Source organism: Sprattus sprattus, assembly GCF_963457725.1.
Source record: "Sprattus sprattus genome assembly, chromosome: 8".
NCBI classification, from domain to species: domain Eukaryota; kingdom Metazoa; phylum Chordata; class Actinopteri; order Clupeiformes; family Clupeidae; genus Sprattus; species Sprattus sprattus.
The window spans coordinates 16,699,323-16,719,067 of record NC_137927.1 but is presented as its reverse complement, the minus strand read 5'-3'; the positions used below and the strand labels follow the sequence as shown (position 1 = coordinate 16,719,067).

At 40.4% G+C, this 19,745-nt stretch overlaps 1 protein-coding gene across 1 annotated transcript; it reads left to right on the top strand.

The window, feature by feature from the left end:
• Positions 1-211: 211 nt before the first annotated feature.
• On the top strand, positions 212-19,227 carry vat1l (vesicle amine transport 1-like; the record flags this gene model as incomplete). The annotated part of the gene is made up of 9 exons (XM_080843117.1): positions 212-441; positions 1,620-1,749; positions 2,644-2,859; positions 3,289-3,431; positions 4,848-4,951; positions 5,688-5,743; positions 6,052-6,246; positions 18,334-18,417; positions 19,129-19,227. The coding sequence occupies 9 exons, from the start codon at positions 212-214 to the stop codon at positions 19,225-19,227; spliced, it is 1,257 nt and encodes a 418-aa protein (XP_080699243.1).
• Positions 19,228-19,745: the final 518 nt, after the last annotated feature.

Below are 19,745 nucleotides of genomic sequence, written 5' to 3'. Positions count from 1 at the left end.
AACAATTTACCGAAAGTTTAAATCAACGTTATATATTTAAGTTACACGTGTACACACAGTTTTACGGTAGTCGCCTTTCTCAGCGGCCAAATCCGTTCAGCCATAGCAATCTAGCAGCATTTGCTGCACTCTACAGAGATACGCAACCTGCGGTAACCACATCGCTGGGAGGGGTTGACAGAACCCGTTAGTTTGCTATCTCAGCCTGCTCATGAAACCCACGGATATGCCAAAGGAGGGAGCGGAGATGACAGAAGAAACTGATCATATGATAGAGAAAAATTGCGCTAAAGAATCAGAGAATGTCGCGTCTGCGGGTGATGCCAAAGAAATGCGCGTCGTAGTGCTTACTGCCTTTGGGGGTCTGAACAAACTCCGGGTAACCAAGAAACCGATGCCAGACCCACAGGAAGGAGAGGTCAAAATTCGGGTTAAAGCATGGTAAATATATTTGAATCCCTCCTAAGTGAACAGGTTATATTTACTTAAAATCGGAGTTAGTGGAAATTAATAGTTGGAACTTTGTGCAACTGGCAGGAATCCAGCAACATGTTGCGCTCGGTATCACCAATGACCATGGGTCCATAAGTGGTGTGTTGATTCTCAAACCAGGCTTTCTATACTCAGTCATTGTCCTCCTCGTATTTTATTGATAAAGTCCCAAATGGTTTTATTTATAGTATGTAATTTGTAGGAGGGAAACGTGCAAGGTTAGTATGGGAGCAATAATTATGTATATTTGGAATTACATCCACCTTTGTCATGAAGCGTAAGTGCACGTAATAAATAATTTAATATCAAGTTTATTTCAATGAGTTGTCTCTGAAAGAACCACATACCACTTGTCATGTGTAAGTAAGAGAATCATGGCTCATCATTTCTCGAATGTAGGCCGCTGCTTGACGAAAAATATTTGATAAGCTCGTGGGCAAACTGGACTTTAAAATGAATCAATCGAAATAGGTTGTAATACATCCTCAACGTAGAATGAAAATTAGCAGAAGTACCAGGAACGTCAACAACTACACCATCCACTATTTTACGATAACCCTTTTGAAAATATCGTTTTTTTTCTAAATCCAAAGCCTCTGTTCCTGTATTCAGATATTTTCGTGTGCAGAAACCTTTTTTGTTTTGTTACTTGTGCTGGTAAGTAGGCTATCCCTTTCAGCGATAGAATGGTGGAAAATGTATTACATGTATTAACCAAATGAATGGATAGGTTGTGTGACTACCACAGTGAAAATGATTTAAAAACTGGTGGACTTTTCATTTGACCTGTTCTTCCAAAGATAAATGCTTTCTCACATTTATTTGTATATTTCCAGATACATTTTATCTTAAGTCATACAAATCTTTATAAAACACGTATGGCTCTATTTTATTTCCCCCAAACGTGTGACCATCATTGTAAAAGGCACAGTTTGAATGAGACATCTAAGACTGATTGAATTCAATAAATAAGTGGGCCTAAAAGCCATCTGTTTATGTTGCCAGTTGAACTTTCAAATGAATGTGCCTCTTCAATTAGTAATGTAAAGACAAATACATGGGCTACTTGCATGTTCATTAAATGTTTGCATGTTAGTGATCGTTTTAGGCATAATTTCTCTTTGCAGTGGCTTGAACTTTGTGGACCTCATGGTTCGACAAGGAAATATTGATAACCCTCCAAAGACTCCACTTGTACCTGGTTTTGAATGCTCAGGCATAGTGGAAGCGATGGGAGACAACACAACAGGATTTGAGGTAGGTGAATCAGCCTGTGATGACTCACTGCTATCACTGACTCTCAGTGGGAAATTACGGCAGGCTTTTTTGTGAACTGCCGTTTTAAAAGCACGCTTTAGAGGAGAAACACTTAGAGGTCATCACTTTCTACCGTTTCCTTTTTTTCGTTTCCTTTTGAGACATTATTCTTTATAATGCATATTGAATCTAAAACTATTATCTATGACAAAATGAAAGATTTTAGAAGTCTTTTCAGTGATGGATGTAAAAAAATAAAAAAATTAGGCTACTGTACTTAAAGAGGAGCTAAAGGCTGTGTCTAATGTAGCTTGGCCTCTTTCAAAAGCATTAATGGAATCTGTTTAAAAAGTCAGTCAGTGCCTTGAGCTTGCATGCCTCTCCCTCTCCTCTCCTCTCCTCTCCTCTCCTCTCCTCTCTCTCTCTACCTTTCTCTCCTCTCCTCCTCCTCTTGTCTTTGAAGAGGTCCTTTTTCTTTGCTTAATCTTGTTCTCTGTCTCTCTCTGTTCCCTCTAAAAAAAAAAAATTGTCTGGATAAATATTTGAGTTTTGAGATGTTCTGAGAATTCAGATTTTGTGGTAAAATGGTTTGATTAATTTATCATGGGCAAATGCATGATTAATATAATACCCTGGCTGGCATAGGATATAAATACATTAATCACATTATTGTAATTTTTCAAGCAACTTCTTTTTAATAAAGACGTGTAACTTAAACTACCCCAGCTTGATAATTTGCCTATTGCCTAAATTTGATATCTACCACTGCTGCCTTTTTTTTATTATACATGATGATTAATAAGTGAGGTGCTGTTATGGTGTGAGGAATGTTCATAATTCAGAGGCCATGTCAGCCTCTAACCTTGATCAGATGGGTGCTGTTATTTTCCACAGATTGGTGACCGGGTCATGGCATTTGTGAATTACAATGCCTGGGCTGAGGTGGTCTGTACACCACTGGATTTTGTCTACAAAATCCCAGATGATATGACTTTCACTGAGGCTGCAGCCTTTTCCATGAACTTTGTGGCCGCCTACATGATGTTGTTTGAAGTTGCCAATCTCCGGGAGGGCATGTCAGTCTTGGTGCACTCAGCAGGAGGAGGTGTGGTGAGTTACCCGTCCATGTTCACACGTGTGCCATTCTCATAAGCTGTTTAAAGCATAATTGCTCAGGATGGTTACTAATGATATTTTCTGCTGTTGTTCAGCACTTAGGCACATCAATATCAACGTCATATTTATGCCCAATATTTTAAATGCTAGTGACACAGGAGCTAAAATCTGTGCAATTACACCTCTCTCTGTAAATAAATGTACTGTTGGTGTACTTGCGTCCCCTTAAAGACATATCGCCTACTGTGAAAATGATAATTTACTGTTAACTGTAACTTTGTAATAGACAGGTACAAAGTATCTCTGTTAACTTGTATAAACTTATATATACTACTGTTTTTTAATCTATGTAAGCGAGAGACTGAAAAGCATCTACATAAATGTTAATCACATGATCACTCCTGGATGGATTGTCATTTTCAGGGTCAAGCTGTTGCTCAGCTCTGCTCAACCGTTCCGAATGTCACCCTGTTTGGGACCGCCTCACCCTTTAAACACGAGGCCATCAAAGACTCGGTGACTCACCTGTTTGACAGAAACATCGATTATGTGCCAGAAGTGAAAAAGTAAGAGCTGTTTTGCCGGTACCAATGGCTCACACACGTGGCATGCTACTTAAAAAAAATCCATTCTAAATCCTTCCTTATAAATCTAGATTCAGAGATTCAGATTGTGGAAATATCTATAGGAGAATATAAGGTGGGGAATAGCTGCCTAGATGAAGGGGGAGTGGAGTTGTATAGCAAATTCATGCACATGCAAGGTGATATGGTAATGATAATGTGATTATAGGAGCCACGTCAGTATGGACTGTGTGGATGGAGACATTACCTATAATCGAGTGCGGGTCTGTATGACCATGGTCGCCATGGCAACACATAGAGAGGCAGGGAGAGCATTTCTTCAGGGAGGAGTACCCATGGTCTGTAAATGTAGCGACCAGCAACAGTTGATGTGATAAGCATGTGCTGCAGCTGGTCCAATCAGGTGTCTCTCTTGAAAAGTCCAAAATAAAGGGTGTAGAGAGTTCTCCATACCTTCAAATGGTATTAAACAATACCTTGCCCATGTGGTGAAGGGATCTTGTCAAGAATACTGACTCATTATTTCAAAATACTGTTTTCGTGTATTCCTTAGCAGTAACAGATGCTATTTGAGAGTCATTCTGACAAGGCTGAGACTGATATGGCCATTTCTGACCAAGCCTCTTGTGTGGGCTCAAGCCGGAGGTGCATAGCACTGTTATTGATCTCTGCTATTTGCAGAAAAATATCTGAAGCTTTGGTATGTTTAGTGACCAGGGAGAAACATCAACGCAGTACTTGTACACTGTTGTGGTACTATATATTAAGGAATATCAAAAGAAAGAGAGTGTGAGTGAGGGAGAGACTAATAAGCCTTTCATCTCTGCGACCCCACATTCTTCTAAGGATCAGCAGAAAAGTAAAATTAAATTGGTTTCAAGTCACTCAGTCCACACAGGCAGTGGGCATCACAAGACCCCTAAGTCAGGCTGCCACACAAGTTGCCCAGCCAATGAGAAGGCATTAGAACTTCTTGATTAGAGCATGTTCTCATTCCTGTCCAGTTTTTCCAATGCTTTCATTGGAATTCTATGGCATTCTATGAAAATAAAACTATGGCTGTTGGTTGTATATCAACAGCAAAGTCAATGTGATTCTTAAGATGATGTTACTGTATTGTGCCACAGACTGTGTAACGGTTGTTATTTCATTGTAACTCTTTAAAGTGGATACATTGTTTCACTCTGGTGCATACTTTGGGATTAGGATTGCTATGACGAAAGTGGAAACATTTTTGGTATGAGGGAAGCGTGTGGTTAGATACACTTTGCAGGCTGAATTTCAATTACTGAGGAGATGTTTCCTTGTGTTTTTATTAAATATTCTGGCCTTGGGGGCTGACTGCTGCATAGACTGCTCACAAGAGGAGACTCAAATGGAATTTTATGTATTTCCCAGGATCTCAGCAGAGGGGGTAGACATTGTCCTGGACTGTTTATGCGGAGAGAACACTGGGAAAGGCCTTGGCCTTCTAAAGCCCCTGGGCACATATATCCTTTATGGTAGGTATGGTATCTATGCCATGGGAGATCGATGTTTGATTCAGCTGTCATCACTGAACTCTCAAAGGTGTACTTTCAGAAAGTTCTACTGAGTTTAAGATGACTGTCCTTGTCTTGCAGTCCTACTGTTTGAAAACCACGTAGTCTGGTTCGAAATAAGTTTGTAATTTTCCATCCACAAAGAATCTTGTAGACTGCTCTATCCCATAACTTACATTTAAGTTTTAGCAGTTATTCAGACGTCTTCAGACAGTCACTTTGTTTTGGTGTAGTAAAATTATAAATGTTAGTTTTCACTGTGGTCATAGTCTGGAAACTCCCAACCCTCCCTTACCCTAGCTCAGTCCACCACATTCATGGCCAGGTGAACATCAAGCAATAGAGTGAAGTCAATCCAATCCCATTCAATATAATTTGTAATTGCAATCTTTTGCAGTGTGGATGAGATCAGTTGGAGGATGACAAAACCACAATAAACTAAATAATGCCATCTAGACAGTCATCCAACCCCATTTATATGTATAATATGTATTGTTAACTGTAATGCTGGTTAATACCTTGACGTTTGCTTGTTTGAAAATTAAAAAAATGTGTTACAAAGTGACAAAGTGTTGAAAGTTTAATGTAATTAAATTAATTAATTAGTTAAATTGTTTAATTCATTTCTCTATGATATAGTAGCATGGTACTAAATAATGAATTCCATTTGAATTTGATTCTGTCATCATTTTCACAGGCTCATCAAACATGGTTACCGGAGAGACCAAAAGTTTCTTCAGTTTTGCCAAATCTGTGAGTATCTTTTAATCTTATTAACAGTTCTCTGTGCCAGAAAGGTATGTTTCAGAAATAGAAAAAACATTCAGCAACATTATCTTCCCATTATATGAATCAACCACGGTGATGAAAATGTTTCTTAAATTCTTTGAAAAGCATTTCTCTCTTGAAAACACATTTTGTTAATTACATAGAATCATTCGCTTATTTTGAAAGCAAAGTGTCAGCAAGACTATAATGTATCAATTACAAAGTTCAATCATTCACCAAGTTTGGCATGAGGAGTATAATAAGACTAATTTTTGCTGTGTTTTTTTCTCTAGTGGTGGCAAGTGGAGAAGGTCAACCCCATTAAGCTCTATGAAGAGAACAAAGTAATGGCCGGGTTCTCGCTCCTAAATCTCCTCTTTAAGCAGGGTGGATGCAGCCAGGTGAAGAACGCAGTCCACAAACTCTTTTCCCTTTACAACCAGCAGAAGATAAAACCTCTCGTAGACTCCCTGTGGGCACTGGAGGAGGTAAGATCTACTCTACTGTAAGTCATCAAATTTAGTTCAGTTTGCCTAAATTTTGTCCAGTGTTGCATCATTTACGGTTCAGGAGGTCTTTGTGTAATTTGACGACACGATGCTAAGAGCAGAAAATGTCCATTCTGGTTAACTTACCCTTCGCTATGGTGATAACAGGTGACAGTAAGACAGGGAGCCTTATCAAAAGAAAATTATCTGCAGACCATCTGGATTATGTCCTGTTGAGTTTGTGCCATGAATCACTGTCAGCTGTCTGTAGATGCATTCTCTATCAGATGGTGGGTGGGCTGTCCAGCCTGGTCCCATCTACCATTGCTGCTCCCACCCACTTAACTCCAGTCAGCTTTCTAGCCCTCTGTTATGTCTCCTGCACCTCCATCATGGCAGTTGGGAGTTTTTCCATAGCTATATTTCTGTTTGAAATTTAAATGTGATATTGAAGGTTTAGTGCTACAATTTGACACTTTTTGAGGTATTGTTTTATAGACAACTAGTTTTGGTACCACCCTCGAATTCATTTTGATAGCATATGGTCATGTGAAGGACAGATAAACACCTGTGTCTTCCTCGCTAGCCATCCAGGATATGCCCAATGTAGTTCTGTGTACCGGGCTGGAATACCCTGCAAAAAATGGAAGAAAAGCTTTCAAACACAGGTCATTAGCAGCTATACTGCCAGAAGACACCAGTTGTTGTGTTGGCAAGCTTATATGAGTGTCAGCTGGGCTGTTGGTGGTGTTCGCAAGGTTTATGCATGCCTTTTAGGTAGTTAGCTTCAATAAAAATTCTTTTTGCTGCTTTAACTAAGTAGGTTACTGTTGGCTGTGTGGTGAATTTTAGAATGCATGAAAATAGCAGATCATATCTGGTAACCAAGAACTACAAGAAGGTTGTAATGTCCAGATGCTTTGTGAATGGTAGAGTGTTTTCACTGAATGAGTGTTGTAGTGACTGTAACAATAGGGTCATTAATAAACACAATAAATACCCTTCAATCAAGCAATTTATTTAAATGATATGCCAACTATCTCAATTATTTGTATACTTCAACTGCATTCTGATGCTGTTCAAATGGGCTGCGTCCTTATACAGCCATGTTTCATATTTGCCAACTCACAAAACTTTGATGGTAATGGGTAATCTCAAATGCCATGAACTAAGCCTCTGAGGGCGGCTTTCTGTTCCAGACGGTAATGACTTTGTTGTTGACTGAATTGCTCAAAATTTTGCACACAGCTACTGTTTGTTTCCCATGTGAAACAAGTGTGTTCCTGAATTATGGCCTATTACATAATATGAATCCTGGCACTGTGGCTGGTATTTCTTAGCACTGCATAATAATGGTTAAAAGGGGACTATAATATCTCAGTTTTTGACACCATTTGGTTTCTAGGGGGTTGAAGTGTGGAGCTTCATCATTGTCTTTTCTTACCTCTGTAGAGAGTCTTGTCTGATAAGTTATCTTGTGTTTACTCTCTACCTCTTAGCATTCTGTGACTCACACATCATCGTATTAGCAGTGAAATATGAATTATGCTCTCACGGATGTCAGTGTTGTGGTTTTGGCTGCGTTGTGGTGAAAACACTCCTCCATTTCCAGTAATATTATTCAGTGGCCATATGCTTTTCGAGAGGAACATTGCTGCCTTGAAGCGTGTGCAGGCATCAGCGTTTGCAAGCATCATATTTCAGTGTCTCAATACAATTTGCATGCTCTTCTGTTCAGTTTTGCAATCATGCTTTCTCTGAGAGCAACAGGGGACCCTGCATCTTATAAGAGCTAATTCACGGTGCTGTGCTACTCTAATGATTCACATTGGTATGATTTCCAAGATATAGAGAATGCAATGATGTGCAGTTAAACAATATAACAACCCCCTGATGGTGAGTACACCTTATTGTAATATTTAGTTGGAATAATTGATACAGAAAGTATTATTGTTGGTGAATCTAGCAGTGAAATTGGGCAAGTGAATGATCCACTTTTGCAAACAGCGTTGCAGGAGGCTGTGTGGATTTGGTATGCTAATGAACTTGTATGCTAATGTTTCCACCATGTGACTGGATGATACGGGTGGAGTATGAATGCCAAACGATCCAAATGATCAGAAATAATTAAATCAGGACTCTCCGAAATGAAATTGCATTGGGCCATCACTATCAATATCTAGCCCTGGATATCAGGGCCACCCACATCTGTTGGCATGCTTGAGTTTGGACCCCCATTGTTTTACCACAAGTAGACACCATCAGAAGCTCTTACATAATGCCCCATTTTTGATATACACTATGAAACCTAGAGATAGTATGCTGCTCATCAAACCAATCTCCAGGACTTATTGTAGGGCCTCATCTGACAGTAGGAAATGCTGCCACAAACGGCATTTAAATTCCAGCGGCAAACACTACATAGGTCTCACCGGCCTGAACCCAAATAGCTCCACAACGTCTGTGGAAGCTCACTAGGATGCAGTGTGCACAGCAGAAGCACTCCATGTAATTCAGAGCAGGCAATTACAACTGCCTCGGCTCTCTCAGATAGGCTGAAGGCTAAATGCTGCAGAACATAGCTGTTGTCATCGGGATCAGCAATGGGGAAAGCCAGGGACAGAACTCACAACTACAGGCTGCAGCACCGCTGGATCAGGTATGGGCAGGCGAGAGATGAGTGGCAGAACCAATACACTAGCAAGCAGCAGGGGAATGACATGAACATCACTTAGATATCATTATCATATCAGATCATTTAGATATATCTTTTATGTTGATTTGATTTAAAGAGGTTGGGAGGACTACTGCAATTTTTCAGGATGTCATAAGTCTTTAACAAATGACGTTTTAATGTCAGTGGTTTGAATATACAAAGGATATCCATAGAATCATTTACTAGCAGTTCCATGTCAAGTAAATGTTCTTACATGTCTGTTTATCCCACTGGGCTCCCAAAGCCATCCAGCAGTGCAATCATGTTGCCATGGATTTTTCACTTAAAGGCTTTCAGACTGTTGGCAGAAGCCTGTATGTAAATAATCTCTGACTGCAACTGTGAAAAACCAACAGTAGCTGCTGTGTTTCATTTTGTTTGAGGCAACCTCTGTCTCCACTCATCGAAGTGGCAAGATAAAGAGGAGGGAATACACTTATTCTTTTGCTGTTGCAAATAGTTCAGACATACTGAGATTTAATGAACTAATGAGAGGACTCTGAGAGGATCAGAGGAACATATTACAAATGAATTTCAGTGGGAAATGAAGAAAGGTGTTGGACCTTTGTCCACCCTCTGTCTTTCTCTCAGTGATATAAAGCAACCTGAGGTGAATCAGATTTAGCCATCCCTATGGCTACCTCTTGCCTTAGGAGACAATAGAATGTCATTACTTGAGAGTGGTTTAAGCTAAGCTGATTCCTCTTGCCTTATTACCCCAGGTAGAGATGGCTATCTGGCTGTTTACCTGTATGGCCCTTATGGCCTGAGCCCCTTCTGGGCAGGTTGGGTTTTGTATAATATCTGTATGACAGTGATGTAGTGAGTATTAGTGATGGTACTGACCTGGCAGCAAAAAATGTCTCCTTGTTTACAGATGCATTTCATAGAGAGGACCTTTCAAGCTGCCTTATGAAAGAGGAATAGCTGTTTCCCACTATATTTTAGATATGATGCACACTGCAGAAAAGGGGTCTTTGTTGTAAGAGGTTCTCTTTGCTTCTGCTTTGATGATTGGCTTTGAAGGCACAGGATTCAATTATGCAAACCAATGCACACCCAACACATCAAAACATTATGTTCTGTTACTCTGCTAGGCATCTTCTTGGGTCCTGTGTAATGCTGGCAAATTCATCTGAAAGGAGAGGAGTGGAATCTTCTCTGGAATCTTCTTGGAAATCGACACCCACCACAATGCCACGAGTTGCTCTCGTTCACGAGTGCGGTACTCAAGGAAAATAAAAAAAAAACGTAAAAAATGGACAAGAGAGTGGGATCTAATTTAGGCTGTGCTGACTCACAGGGGGACTTTTTTAACGCCTGATTTATACGCTGTTGCGCCGCGTGGAAGGGGCATGTCGGCACAGAGAGACAGAGATGGAGGGCTTCTGTTGAGACAGGTGTTGTCAGCATGTGGGCTGCTTGCAGAGCCCAGTGCAGCATCCTCCCCCACTCCCCACAGACACATCTCAGCCTCACCGATAGTGTCAAGCTGGGGATGGACTTGTCAAGCCAGGCCTGATTTAGAGTGTCTGACCTAAACTCATTAAACCCTGATCCTGCACACATAGATGTTAACTCTTCACTCCCTCACACCTCAGGCCCAAGGTAAGAAGAAGCCGGGCTGGATTCTACGTTCATACTCATGCTGAGGGAGCCTCTGATGCAGTACAGGGTCTCATCAAATATAAACAAAGCTTTGCATGCACAACTCAGCCCTGTTATTTACAAACTCTTGCACACTCATACACATATGGCTGGGTAGACAAACTCACGCACAAACACATGGACTGGTGCACATGGGCACATGCAAACATGCACATTGTGTAATGACGGCAGGACAAAGGATACTACACCAGCTTAGTTAGGCTCGCAAACAGATATTTTATTGGACTCAGGTGGTGCACAAGCTTAGTCTTACAGAATATTTGTATGTATCTTTGTAGGTGCTACCGACTTCTCTGTTATTTGTTGTCATGTTCTCCTTGCCTTGTCAGGCAAAGTCAGTGCCTCCTGAAAGTGCCATTTCTTTGAAATATTGGACAGTTTTTGTTTGGTTATATTATATTTTTTTTTTTTTGGGGGGGGGGTTCTCTTGCTTTTTCATCATTTTAATTTTGTGTTGGACTAAACCCTATTTCATTGCCTCCTCACTCTGATTCTGACCCACCTACAGATGGTAACCCTTTGCTCTGGTCCATCACACACATAATGTGTGGTTCTGTGCAATGAGGCACCATCTATCTAGTACCCTTATATATAACCATGAAAAGCTAAATATATAGCAGATTGTAAATAGTAATCAAGGAGAAAGTGTTTCTCTGTATGCCTCAAGCCTCTAGCAATATGTTTTGTTTTTTTGCAAGCCTTTTTTTTTCTTTTCTTTTTTTCCTGCCAGGCAGACTCCTGCCGTGCAGTTTCACGTCATTAACTACGGTGCAGAATTAGAGATCGGTGACTGTACATCACCGTTGTTCAGTTGCCACCGCTGCTGACATTTCCTCCTTGGTGATGCCACGCTTTGCACAGTTGCCATGGGAACTAGGGTCCTTCGCTAATAAATATGCCAGTGTTTGTTGACCTCTCTGCGCAATTGTGCGATGAGATAGTGACCAGGGGCTCGCTCCAGAGAGAAAGAGAGAGAGAGAGAGAGAGAGAGAGAGAGAGAGAGAGAGAGAGAAAGGCCCGGAGGCATTTAAATGGCCACTGCCCGGAGTGGCTGAAGAGCTGCTTTAACACTCCCATCTCCCAGATGAGCCTCAGACAGCTCGCATGATGTCAACCGTGGGTTCATTTGAGTGCATCAGTGGAGGCCCTCGTGGGGAGATGGCAAATTGCCTTGACAGCACCAAATATCGCTTTAAATTGCTAGGAATGGTGCTCAATGAGAAACACCTGTAGTGTAGCTCGTTCACACCACTCTTTCAGGATTCTGATTAGTTTAGCGGGGAACTCATGGGGTCTTGCTTCAGCACTTTTTTTTAAATGAGCATTACATGCTGAATTAATGTCAGGAGCGGTTGCGTTGGTCATGGCCAGCTTACTAATTTAATTGTGCCACACCGGGTGAGACCAGGAGATGTCAAGGACCTTGTTAACAAAGCAATCTGGCATGAGTCATTTGTCTTTTTCCTAGTCCGTAAAGGATCTAAGTGATGCACAGATATTATTTTATGATTGGATTGCACAGATTAGGCGTGATGTTACCTTCATATTATTTGTTCAGTTGGTTCATACTATTTTGTGCTCAAGAGTAAAATATTTAATATATAAATATAAAACTGCTGTCAAGAGTTTATAGAGCTATTTGTATGACAGCAACTGAGATGAATTCTGTTTGTGTTACCCAGTTGTCTTTGTAAACAGTGCCACCAATATCTCATTTCCTTTTGTAGTGTTGTCTTCAAGCCAACACAGGGCTGTTACACCAAATTGCATCAGATAATGTAATTCTCCTACCAACCACTGCTTCTCTCAAACAAAAACAAAACAATTCAACAGAAAATGAGTACTGTTCCAAATCATAATAAGAAAAGGGCACAGTTGTCGGTGGAGATTGGGTTTCATATCAGTTTGTATAGCTCATATGCTGTGACATTTATTGTTTACATCACAGAGCACTCGATGTTGTTTGTTTGTTGTTTGTTTATTCCATATTTCATATTTATCTCAAGTGTGGTTTTTAGCAAAACATGTACGTAAAACAGTGAATCATAGTGTTTTTCTTTCATTTGATATTTAAAGGCAAAATTAGATGAACATGGGTGGGGTGATGTATGTGAAGAGAGGTATGATGTTCCAACGTCTAAACTCTTAGGCTTAATTGTTTTTTTGCCTTGTCATGTAAGGAAGCTTTATCTGCTATGGCCAATTAACATGAATCTATTTTAATGTTATTAGTGATTCATATTTTGTATATTATTTTGTATCATGCATCATGAATGTATGAATTGTGACCATTATAGAATTTCAGGGTTTGTCTTTCCATTCCAAAATTTTACTGAAAACCCCATTTGTTTGAGTGGGACAAATGACTCAGAGGAAAACGGAATTAAATACATGTCTTTAGAAACTATAAATTGTTACTCAACATAAGCAACTTTCATACTTTATTTACAGGCTGTTGTCATGTTCGTGTTTGATATCTGACTGAGGGAATATTTTCAGTCTGAGGGAATATTTTCAGTCAGACTATTTGTCTCCATTTTGTTCTTTATTGCAAGGGATATTACAAGTGTGTCTTAGTTGAATGAAGTTGGTGACTTCTGCTGGAATCGATTTCAACTCAGTACCCATCACTCATGGCTTCGTTAAGGTCTGCCCTTACAAAGTTACCAGAGATCTGTGACATTTCCCATTGGCACATAGTATCAGCGGGGATAGTAATGTGAAATTGTGCGGCCTTTGACTTAATAAACAGGGTGTGCTTTTGGCAAGGAATGTCAGGAGATTTATCAAACTTCACGTCCCGGTGAACTGAATGCTTGGCACAAACTGGTACGCTAACAAGACGTGTCTGTGTATATCTTTGGAATTTATGGAATTAAATTACTTTTGCTATTGAACAAGCTTTGGAAGGGGGGGGTAGGATATTCCCTGAAACCATAATGCATGAAGTGCCAGATCAAAGAGCAATGGGTTGAATGCCGGGAGCCCAGTGCGTGGGATGAGAACCAGCAGGGAGACTTTAGCCATCACCAGCCTCACAATCTGTCCCATACACACATATGGAGGGCTTGCCTGCCTCGATACCACAGATTCATGTGCAAGCAGATACATACCAAAGTAGCAAAGGCCTTACAATACAGACATTATTAAATTATAATCCTGAGAAAAGCATCCACAGTCACAAAAGCACAACTCAGTCAAATTGCTGATGCCATTGACACATTATTTCCTCCCATACATCATTTTCATGCCAGCTTGAGTCCGTCTACCAACGGCTGAACGGCTGACTGGTGCTCAACCACTGTCCTATTTTTTTGTGTTGCATTGTGTTCCCTGTGTGCCTGGATTGTGTAATGTTTATTAAATACGTGAATGAAGAACTTGACACAAAGGGGCACATTCATTCTGGGTTCACAGTAAATTAGATAACGCCTCGCATCACTGGTGACTAGCCCCCAAGTAATCGTGCGTGGAGAAATGGAGGGGTAGCTGAAATGTGGAGGGATGATTTCGTAAATCCGGCCTGGATTTCTCTCTGCGTCATTCTTTCAGTAATTCCACTACTCTGATAATTGTGCTCATCAGTTAAACCACCTCTTTTTTTGTAAGCTGTTAAGTGTTTGTATAGAGGGAAAAACAGTGAGTCCACGTTGCCCCGCTATCCTCTGAGTGATGGCCCTCCCTTCCCAGAGTCTTACTCTGGATCATTCTCTGGTTTTATGCATGAGTTCCCCCTCAGTTCCCTCCACAGCATTTGAAAGGGTTCAGCTCCTAAATCTGCTTTAACAAGTGATTAGGAAGTGAAGGGAGCCGTGGTGAAACGAGAAGAGATTTTTCAATGTGTGGAATTATGGATCAGGGCTCTTACATTATTGTGCTACATTTAAGATTTTTGGATTCACACCTCTGCACTGAGTGTGTGGACATGGTTATCTGTATATTATGGTGTGAATCTGCCATTTTGAGGCAGTGTGTGTTCGCTGTGAAAAGTTGTCCTTGACTGTCACTATGCTGCCTGCCTGCATATTGTAGGAAACCCATCTAGCTTTTGAGAATCCACTTCAACAGCCCCAGACTCTTTTATGTAACATGAGCCAGTGCCAGACATTGTCATTGTCTGCTTTCAGTTATAGTGGATCACGGTCAATTAAAAGGGCCCTTTTTATTCCTCTGACAAGCGTCAGATATGTTTTGGATTTTGCCCCTCCCCCATCCCCAATAGGCTTTCTTCCAGTAAAATAACAAAGGCATTAAATCTAATTCTACTTCTCCATGGCTGAGGGGCACAAACAAATGACTGCTTTTGAAAAGCTGCAGAGGAAAATCAGATCTAACATGCAGAAACTCTATATTGCTCTTCGTTGTCCTGATGTGTTTGTCTGTAAAATGTGATTGCGGTGTTGTCCCTGAAAATACGTTATCCTCCATTCCACAAGGGCATCTCCTGGTTTGGAGCATACCTTTTAGTGATTAGATTGATTAGAAATAGATATGTCAGCAAAAAAAAACGTACTAAATGTCCATGTGCTGCAATTGGACTCCACCAGCAAGCTTGATCAGGAAACCGTCCCTGTATGGGGTTCTCTGTGCCAGGTTCTTTGTGACAGACCCCTGGCATTAAAGCAACACTTGGTCCTGTCTGACTGATCTGCATTCTTAGCACCTAAAAGAAGCTCTCCTGGTATTGACTAAAGGGGGATATCTGTGGCTCAATGCAAACCATGCTTGGCTTGATTTCACCCACACAAAGAGAAACTCCTCTGTGTGAACATGGATCCTTTTCCACGGTGACATTGTAAAGTATCATTTTTAGACACACCAAGAACACGGTGTAATTCCAGACAGGACTGTGGGTCACCTCTGAGTTTCACACCTTTACCCTAAGCTACTATGATACAGTGTGTTAAGGCAATGCTGCCACCTCTTATCATCATGTTAACCTATTTCTTTAAGTACTTGAAGTACTCTTGAAGTACTCTTTCCAGTGTATTTAAAAGCCTCTATACCTCTGTTGTCACTGTCATAATATTGAAAGAACAGTAACAATATTGTTTGCCGTTATTGGTTCTGTATGGTTCATGAATTAGTTAGAGTGTGCAGGAATTTTATTTTGAAAAACTATATCAACGATGATTTTAATCTAGGTAACATTCCAAGAAGGTCATGTTTCTGAGACCACCTTGTTTTGAACCTCTCTGTTTTACCTTGGTGTTAGTTATCAGGAATCATATAGGCAGAGCACTGTATGTTTGAGAGACATAGTGTGATCATTGTTATGACTTATTTGTGTGCATATGTTCACAGATATATTTCCCAGATGTTTCCCACAAGACATCAAGCTTTAGATTGGCCTGTCAAATGTTATACACAAGAAAAAGAAATTGCAATCACGTGAAGCTATTTGCACGCCGACAGATGAGATGAAGTAGATAGTGTTTATGAAGCGCTTTCTCAATGATGCATTTGATTGTGCTCGTCCAGAACTGCTCTTGCTGCTTACGCGTGATGGCCACAGCGGGCCATTCTTGAACAATCAAACCCCCCTGATAGCTGGACGGCCTCTCTAATAGAGTTGAGGAGAGTTTGCCCGGTGTTGCCAGCAGTTCAAGATGCAATAGATGTTGCGATTATTGATTATGAGTGTAACCTTAGAGGCAAGGAGATTCATCAAGACAACAGTGGGCGCCGGTATAGGCCCCCAGAGCTAGACAAAGTATGACACTTAAATATACAGTAGAAATTGTCACATTTCTCAGGGCTGCTGCGGCTGAGAACTCAAGATAAGGGCCGCTGGCAGTAAGCATACAGTGTGTTGTGTAGAGCAGAAAGTAGAGGTCTCCTTTATATGGAAGGCTTGAGAATATATGTAACTAAGAACGATGAGGCTCCTTTTGGCTGCTTGACTTTTGCATACAGCCATGATACAGCTATCAGGTGAGGCAGGTTGTTGTCGTTTTTCCAGGAAGTCTCAAATTCGTTGAATTTATTTCCCCCCATCGGGTGGCGTCTTTATCTCAGTGGTATTTTAGTGGTAATATTGCCTCTTGATATTCACCCCTTAATCTGCCTGCACAGCCTTGACCCTTAATACTGTTTGAACTGTATCCATAAAATTGGCAGATGTAAATGACATGCAAATTCATAAAGAATAACTATAAACCTCCTGTTTAACGTGGCCACAGAAAACTCAAATAAAAGAAGACATGGTCAGAAATTCTACTCACTCCCACAATCAATTGAGACTTGTTTCTCAGCTGGAAGTTTGTAAATTGATATCATCAAAGTTGGAGAGGAGGCCCTCTCTTCTCAGTGCTATCAAATTGTCATGTCATTCTATTACAATAATGAAAATAAATGATCTAAGGAGATGCATTACAAGATGAAAATGAAACATTAAAGTTGAAGTAGTTCCAGGAATATGGCCATCTGCTTTCTAGTTTTTAACAGCATAATAAGTCAGAAGAAAATTGATGAATGGGTTGGCATGTGGGTGTAAGAAGAAAATAATTTTGGAAATCAGTATGTGTCTGATGGCTGGTTACTGAATAGGTAAGTGCATGGTGTCTTGAGCATTTTGAGGGGTAAAAGTTAGCTGGCTTTTGCAACACAAGCCTGACATCAAGCTCAGGCCCAACCCAGACAGTGGTCTCAGTGGCCATTGGTCTGTGGACGTCTGATGATATTTAGCTAGTCAGACTGTGTTTGTGTTGGTGTAGCCATTAGCTTTCTTTCTGGGCTTAAAGCAAGCACTGCCTTCATCCCACATGTTTGCTTTGTCAACCCTGTCTTGATTTGCGCAGGCTTTTAAACTGACTTTTTTTTAATGAATAAATATTGCAAAAAACAACTGGAGGCTTATCATAATCCCAGTCGAAGATATTTGAAAATATACCTGATCATTCTAATATTACAACTTGAATATTTGAATTAACATATGTTCCTTACAATTGAACATTTTAGCTATGTTCCAGTCAACATATAAATATTAATGAGGCAGATTAATGTGGGATATCTAAATGTAGCTCTTAGTACTGTAATCCTATCAAGTCATTGACCTGGTTCTTTCGTGTAAAGTTGAGTTTAGTTAAGCGAAAGGGATCCATTCAGCATTTAACAAATGGATTTGTCAACCCATTTTGTATATTTATCATTGTGCATGAGGAGCACAGTAACATTATAAAACTCTGTGGCTTCAGTTTTTCAGTTCAGCTGTGTGTCTAGCAAGTTACAGCTTAACACACAGTTCTTCTTGAAAATGTTGTTCAACTTGTGCTTATTTTAGCTGTTACATCACTTATGTGGGAGTTTGTTCTGCTCGAAACAGATACAGGAGCGTTCTCCATCGTTAGCCTGTCAAAACACCAGGTAGTCCAGCTCTTAACTCATGTTTTACACAACTCCACTGCCACCCACTGTGCACTTTGAAGCATTGCATACCTAAATGGGCAATAGTTGCTGCAGTTCTAAAACGACATGCCTATTAAAATACACTGCCTGTGATATGTCTCTCTCTCTCTCTCTCTCTCTCTCTCTCTCTCTCTCTCTCTCTCTCTCTCTCTCTCTCTCTCTCTCTCTCTCTCTTCTCTCTCTCTCTCTCTCTCTCTCTCTCTCTCTCTCTCTCTCTCTCTCTCTCTCTGTGTATGTGGGGGTGTAGAGTATGTTTGTTTTCGAGGCAAATGGTATTTCTTGTGTTTGATTTTCAGGTGAAAGAGGCTATGCAGAGAATCCATGACAGAGGCAACATAGGGAAACTAATCCTGGATGTGGAAAAGTCCCCCACCCCTTTGGTGACTTATTCTATTTATTCTTTTCAAACGACAAAAACTTTTCAGTAGTTAATGAACTTGTTACATTTTGCTATGATAAACTCTCCACGATATCCATGTGAAAATTAGGAAGTGTAAATTCCACTGTTATTACTGCTGTCTAAGGCCAGCAAAACTGTGTGTGGAACTGCTCCTTAAGGGAATGGCATTTTGACAATCGTGTGAAGGGGGCTACAGAGGGAAGAGTCTGGTGACAGTGAACACTATCCCTATGCTGGAGCAAATAAGATGTTTCCATGGAAACGTCTCAGCCTGAAATCCATCTTAAGAGAAGCATATGCAGAGATAATTGCGAACACAATCATTGTTTTATTATCCGTCATATGGATTTGACCAGTTTCCAGTGAGAATTAGCATTGACCTGTTGAAGGTACAGAGGCAATAACAAGGTTCATTATGGGTGACAGAGGACTAATGGAAATATTGATATTTTAATACAATTGTAAACCATATAAGTAGTGCTATGCCCTTTCTTTCTCTCTCTCCCTCTCTTTCTCTCTCTCAATTGCTTGGAGAACTGAGATGCAAGAAAGTCACTATAACGACTGTCAGAGACATGTTTGGTTTGGGTCAACACTTTAAAATGAAAACGTCTTACATCATCCTTTCTCCTGTGCTCTCTGCTGTTAAAGACATGTTGGTAATTATCTTTTCCCCTCTCTATTGCTGTAGATGGCTAATGATAGCACAGAGACCAGTGAGGCAGGCGAAGAGGAGGAGGAACATGAGGGGGACAATGACAACAAGGAGCGCATGCCCTTTATCCAGTAAGCTCTGACCACTACACTGGGGCCTAAGGAGAGTCGGAGGAACCAGAGACTATTCCAGGACCTGAACTACGCACCCGTGAATCCATGCTGTTGTACAGTGTATGAGTGTGTGTGTTTGTACTGTAGTTGCGTTGTCGACTAGTTTCATGTGCAAAATTATGAAAAAAGTTTCAAAACATATGTTTTGACTACACAGAGATTCAAACAAAAGTGCCATTCTCCAATGCAGTGTTAAAATATATTTGTGTTGCCAATCAAAATATTGTTACGTGGTTATCAGTTTGCATCAGCGTCTGCACCAGTAGGAGTTTGGATCTTGTTGTTTTGATAAAAGAGTGAGTGAGTTGCCAAGTGAAAAAAGAAAAACAGTAGAATTAACAACTTTTAAAAGATTTCAGTGGAAGGATGACAGTACTGTGTTTGACTCTTCTGAAACATATTTCTTAAAAACACAACCTGATATAGGAACTCAAGGTTAATTAATGCATTCTTGCATTAAACATTAACTTCTGTTATGTG